General features: G+C 41.4%; 1 protein-coding gene across 1 annotated transcript in view; it reads left to right on the top strand.

Annotated features, from left to right (window-relative positions):
- The first annotated feature begins 1,400 nt into the window (after positions 1-1,400).
- The window catches only part of adat1 (adenosine deaminase tRNA specific 1), an 8,513-nt gene continuing 3,406 nt past the window's right edge, over positions 1,401-6,507 (top strand). The window contains exons 1-6 of the mRNA XM_035664780.1: positions 1,401-1,708; positions 2,458-2,526; positions 2,751-2,805; positions 2,909-3,039; positions 3,267-3,852; positions 5,097-5,355. Coding sequence (XP_035520673.1) covers positions 1,525-1,708; positions 2,458-2,526; positions 2,751-2,805; positions 2,909-3,039; positions 3,267-3,852; positions 5,097-5,355 — 1,284 coding nt within the window. The 5' untranslated portion in view covers positions 1,401-1,524. The remainder of the gene's footprint in view (positions 1,709-2,457; positions 2,527-2,750; positions 2,806-2,908; positions 3,040-3,266; positions 3,853-5,096; positions 5,356-6,507) is intronic.

Here is a 6,507-nt window from a genome sequence, read left to right as displayed (position 1 = left end):
AGAGAGAGAGAGAGAGGCAGCGTGTGAGTGCATGTGTGCGTCTGTATACGAGAGACAGAGAGCTGTTATCATGAACTAGTGCACCTCTGTTACAGAGGCTAGAGAGATGTGATTTTATTTTTTATTTTTCTGTTACTTGTGAAATTCAGCATTTTCCTCCTGTACATAACTAAAATAAATGAGATTTCAATCTTGAGCTGTTTGACTGTTTGACATGACATATACAGAGTTTATATAAACCACAATAAGGATTCAGGGATATTTCATTGTCATTTACAACACAGGGTTGTATAATGTAATTGTGATTATAGTTCTATTCACCTTGGTGCTACTGGTAAAACCAAATAAAAACTGATTAATAAGTCATATAAAAAAATACTCTTTTTCATTATGAAGTGCTGAGGATGAATTTAATAGTCAGAGGGAAGACGCTGTCTATAAGTCTGGAGGTACAGCACTGAAAGCTTCTGTACCTCTTCCAAGAATGCAGCAGGCTGTGGCTGGGTGGGTGCTGTCTCCTAGTATCCTCTGGGCTCTGTACAGGCTCCTCACCTCGCCCCATGTACCGAGGCTGAGTCCTTGCTGCAGCGGCCATAAGTTTGAATCTGACCTGTGGCCCTTTGCTGTGTGTCATCCATTAACCAAACAACTTTAATAATTAATAATAAACAACTACCACGACAACCACACATTGTACAAATACCAAATGTGTGGAGAATACACATTTACTCCAGTATCATGCTAACGAATGACTTCCTTGCACTGTATTTGAATAATTTTATTCTGCTTCATAATTCACAATATTTTCATATATTAGACAGTTAGTTATTATTAAGGTTTTAAATAAATAAAATATAAGATAAGCTAATATGATGTCATTAAATTAACCAATAGTATATACAATTATTTTGGATTTTGACTCATTAATAAAGTAATTATAACACATTAATAATAATATAACAAATATTACACTGAGGGAGCCATTCTTCACCAGAATGAGTAACACCTACTGAAGTTTCAAATGCAAAAGGATACAGTATAAAGTATTTTTAATGCCGTTTTAATCTGTATTTGTCTTGCTTTCTTAAGGTGTTTTCTTAAATGTGTGAATGGTATTTTATTATTTGAAGTACACTTGCAGTGCAGTCACTGTAGTGTATTTCAAATGTTTTAATGAACTGGTAGATGGGCCAATGACAATGATTGATGAATGATGACAATCTTTTTTATTCTACTTCTTCCATAATCAATTAAACTAATGTAATACCTACTAAAAAGCTACAATTAGTAGTATAGTAAATATTGAATAAGTAATAAATTATTTCAGCTTTCTATACATTAAGGACCTTTATTGTGAAAGGAAGGCATTCCTTGGCTCAGCCCGGAAGTAACTTCTTCGTTTTCTCGAGATACCTCCGAGCAGAGGTGCAGGAGACTAGCTAACCAAAGTATTGTTCATTTATTGTTTATGTGACACCGTAACTGTAATATATATATTTACCGTTAGCTTAAATAATATTTGTAATGCCCGTCAGTCTCCACTCACACGTCCCTGCCCGGTTTAACATGGTGAACGCGGATGAAATCGCCAGGTTGTGCTACGACCGTTTCAACAAACTTCCCCGGAGAGGGAAGCCTGAGCCGGGCAGAGAGTGGACCCTGCTGGCCGCTGTCGTGAAAAGCATCCGGTGTGCTGACTCTGACACAGGTTGGACAGCCGAAATAACGATGCTACAACGTATTGTAATGTTGTCTGCATGTCAACAATGTCCTATCGCAGGAAAGAAACCAGCTTTTTGAAAAATGTTAGTGTCGAGCCCCGTATTTAATATAACAGCGAGTTAACTTTCAGCTAAGTTAACTCTAACGTAGTTATCTGTTAGCTGGTAAGTAAAAGTAACCTAAAGGAGAAACTTCATTTTCTATACTGACCACTGACTCAGTGGCATATTTTATGGATATTTCATATTATATTTAAACTGTAACTTACAATAAACCCAATACAGACTTATTAGGCTTCTTTTTGGACAAATTCAGTTTTCTTGTCACTGACGTTTGGCCATTGTTCTATTAGAACATTTATTTTACATTTCTTCACAGTTAAAAAATATGCTGAGATATAGGCCTGTATGTTTTAAAATTTTCTTACACCTTAAAATCAAGAAGGCCATGCTTTGGCGACCCCTAGTGGGGGTCCCGACCCCCAGGTTTCTTAAATAATAATCCAAACTTCAAAAATAACAATTTAATTTAGTTTTCTTCACCAAAATGAATATATATATATATATATATATTATATTTAAAAAGGTTTTCTCGCACTCCTCAAGCTGTGGTGACCCTTAGTGGACCCCCAGGTTGGCAAACCAACAACCATAAAATAAGATATGAAAATGTGTTGAAGAAGAATATAAGTGATAAATGATGTTCTAAAGAGATGTGTTTTTTCTTCCTTCACAGTTGAAAAGGAGGTTGTTTCCCTAGGAACTGGGACCAAATGCATTGGAAGCACAGCTATGAGTCCCAATGGTGTGTGGTCTTCTAAATACTCAGTGTCTCTGTAATGTTGGTGATCCAATAGTCTGTGTGAGGCTCAGATTTAAACATGGATTGAATTATGTGTCATATTGGAAAAATATCTTCTGCAGATGAAAGTTCCATCCATGACAGCCTGTAAAAGTGAAAGTTACTTAAAACACTGTCTGTCAACCTTTATATCAATACGTTTGATTTGATTCTTTCATCCATTTTAGGGGATATGCTTAATGACAGCCACGCAGAAGTCATTGCCAAAAGGGGATGTGTCAGGTGTGTGTTTGTATTCAGTTCCATGTGTTCATAGTAGCTTGTTGGCACTGGTGCTCCGTGCTGAGCCTTCAGTATGAGTGTAAGCCACTTTGTGAATTTGTAGGTACCTGATCCAGGAGCTGCACACGGCAGTGAGTGGTGGGGACAGCTCGGTGTTTTGTCCGGCAGATCAGCGGGGGAAATGGAAGCTTCGGCCGGGTGTTTCCTTCCTCTTCTTTACCAGTCACACTCCCTGTGAGTCCAGCATGCTCCCAGTGTACCTAACTGTCTGTGTCACAGAATTAGTTTAATATGACCACCAGCAGGTTGTGTGAGATGAGCCTCAGGGTGTAGAGCTATATATTGTGTCCTGTACTCACATTTATTTAAAGCATATATTCTGTTTGTGAAGCTCAGCTCTGTCCACAGGCCAGTGCTTTGTCCAGGAAGACAAAAACAGTCTAAAACTTGTGTGTTACCAGGTGGTGACGCCTCCATCATCCCCATGACTGACAGCCAGTCTCAGCCCTGCCCTCCTGTCACATCTGTAAAGGCCCATAAAGGGACTAATGGAGGAGGAAACCTGAAAAGGAAAGCAGAGGAACCAAGTGACGGGAAAAACACTAAACTGCCCCGTCTGGAGGAACAGGAGACAGCAGAGACACAGCTCGAGGACAGAGGAGAACTGAAACAATCCTTCCTGTCAGATTCATCTAAAACCGAAGCTCCGTCACAGAGTGTGGAAACCGCCTCCTCTGATAGTCCTGGACCGCATCCACAGATCCCAGACATTCACAGAACGGGGGCCAAGTGTGTCCCGGGTGGCCTGGCTGACCCTCTGCACCCCGGGGTGGGGTACCACAGCACGGGGCTGCTCCGGGTCAAGCCTGGGCGAGGAGAGCCGACTCTGTCCCTCTCCTGCAGTGATAAGCTGGCCCGCTGGGGGGTGCTGGGCTTCCAGGGTGCACTGCTGTCCCACTACCTACAGGAGGCGCTCTACTTCAGCACGGTGGTGGTGGGGAAGTGTCCATATAGCCAAGAAGTTATGCACAGAGCTCTGGTCACAAGGTGAGGAGTAATGCTGAATCTTGTTAGTTAAACATAAAAAACAGTAGTCAGAAGTCTTTTTAACCACCAGGCAGGGTGTCCCGAGGGTCTTAAAAAGCCTCAAATCTTAGGCCTTTCTTCAGAAAGATGTTAGCGGTACTTAAGTTGCTTTTTCAGTCTCACCTTTAAATGTGTTGTATTGATCATGCTGTGAAAACTACAGAATGAACCACTGACTTTCCTTCATATTCTTTGTACTTTTTTGCCAGTTTGGACATAAAATAGCTCTTAAATTACTTTTATAATAGTCTACAAAAGTCTTAAATTGAACCTGTCGAAACCTGCACAAAGCCTGCCAGAGGTGTAGCTACAAGGTCTGAGCCCCATGAAACAATATTCTCTCAAGAGTCTGTGTTTAAAGTTGCCTTGATAGATGTTTTTACCACGTTGGTACTGTGGAACAACAACAACATTTTGACTGTGCAAGGTTGTTCTGGTGAACGCACTGGCAAACAGCTGCTTATCCAGAAGCCACTTTAGACCTCTGTTCTGGTCTCCGCCAACTCCTGAGTAAAACGTCAGGCTCTTTAGCTGCTGAAAGTTCAACGTTCTTCCACAGCTAGTCAATAACTTTGTTTGCTGTTTGGTGCTGGATTGTTTTTAGCTCAAACAGTGGCAGGAGATTTGGTGATTGGAAAGCCAAAACAATGAGCCTAATGATGCAATTACACCGCTGTATTATGCACAATGGCTCGCTGATAATGCTTCTGAAACAGACCCAGCATTAATGTCGTCATGCCTGTGCTTCTCTTGTTCTGCAAAGTCAGTTATCCTCTATGAGAGAGGGTTGTGTGGGCTCTTCATCAGAATGTGTGATGCATAAATAACTAAGTAAACTCTCTGTGTGCTGCTGGGGACATTTTATTGTGAAGAAGTGCATGTATTGTACAAAGATATGGTGAAGAGAGTGACTAAAAACCAAAACTGTATTCATCTTTTCATCTTAGACGATGTGAATACAGTGGAAAATATAAAAAAGTAATATTACAACTATAGATGATTATGATTATCCCTATGCAGCTTTAGAGCCTCCTATCATCCCGCTGCAAACAGCACCATCTTTATTAAAATAACAGCACATCTATCTAAAACTGTTACTGGTTAGTGTTGAATAACATCAACAGTGTTAAACGTATTTTGGAAGTATTTTCCCTCCAGTGTGAGGGAATCAGCAGACTCTCCTGTGCTCCTCTCGTGCTCCTCAGGTGCTCCTGTGTATCGGACCTCCCTGCTGGGTTCTCTGTGTGCCCACCTGTGTTGCTCCAGTCCAGCCTGGAGTTCCCCTTCAGCCAGGGTCAGACTGAGCTCCGACACCAGGCCGGACAGGGACGTATCTCCCCCTGTGGGGCAGGTAGGATCCTCACACACATTTTCCTAGCAGTGGGAACAGCACAAATCACATGGAATCCGATCCTTTCCATCCTGATTCTGGCTACTTTCATATGTGGTCCAAATCAGATCCAGGTCTGACCTGTCATATAAGAATTTATATGGCATGTGTCACTCTAGATCGACATTCGTCATGAAGGCCACTTCGGGACTGTGACCTGTTCATACTGGAATCTGATATGGGCCACATTTAAATCACATGAACAGCCAAAAGAAAAAAGTGATGTGAGCAGTAAGTCAGAATTGAGCACTAAGGTGTCAATCAACCTCAGTCTGTGTCCTGCCACACAGTCCTGAGTGAAGGTCTAATCAGCCGACATAAGTGAAAACACCTGCATCAGTGTGTGAGGGCTCTTTTAAAGGCCTTTTTTACTGGAAGACACGTTGAGGCGTCGCAGTAGGAAAAGCACAGCTGTTATTAATAACATTACCGATGGCTCTGCTCTGTTCACGTACACAATACATTCACACATACATTCCATTTAGCTGCTTCACTTTCTAGGTCCTGCTGAATGAATGAATGAATGACATTTTTATTACTGTGTCATTCATCTGTGCCCAGCCTGCATGGGTTTACAAGACATTTAAATACATTTGTAAAGAAACTGAGTGGTGCATGTACATTTTCAAACAATAGAAAACGTCTCGTACTATCGTATCTGCACAGAAGCTAAGCAATGTACAGCTGTGGGTGAGGTCAGCAATGTAGTTCAGCCACCTAAAAAAGGGCCAAAGCCATAGGCATATAGCTGAACAGTTCTGCACTTTACCCATCAGCCACTCTGTCCTCATACATCTCTTCCACTCTGTAGTTGTTGTTCACCTGGATTGTTTCTTGTACTGTGGCTCGACAAACAGCATCACCTCCCAGAAGCCTCCTCCTTCCACAAAGTTCAACGGGAGCATTTCTCCAGACACCATTTTTTATTATGAGCTGGCTAATGCTGCTAATGTTAGCAAATGAGGTGATGATGAGAGTTTAGTCAGCCTTCAGACTGGTTGTTCTATGATACACACGTATAATGTTATGTAGCTTGCACTGCACATTCATTTCATGAGGGCGGTGACTGTATAGTCGTGACATCACAAACTTACGCAGGTCCTGGTGGCTTGTTTAAAGACTAAAACACGAGGTGTGTGCATTTCTCCGGGGATTGAGCATTTTGATACTTTCACAGTATTTAAGCAAGTAAAAGCAAGATTAAGAAATCCAGGATAACTGAAAAA

The sequence above is a fragment of the Morone saxatilis genome, unplaced genomic scaffold (genome assembly GCF_004916995.1).
Source record: "Morone saxatilis isolate NCDOM2014 unplaced genomic scaffold, NCSU_SB_2.0 Contig2, whole genome shotgun sequence".
Taxonomy (NCBI): domain Eukaryota; kingdom Metazoa; phylum Chordata; class Actinopteri; family Moronidae; genus Morone; species Morone saxatilis.
This window is presented reverse-complemented; position numbering and strand designations above follow the sequence as displayed.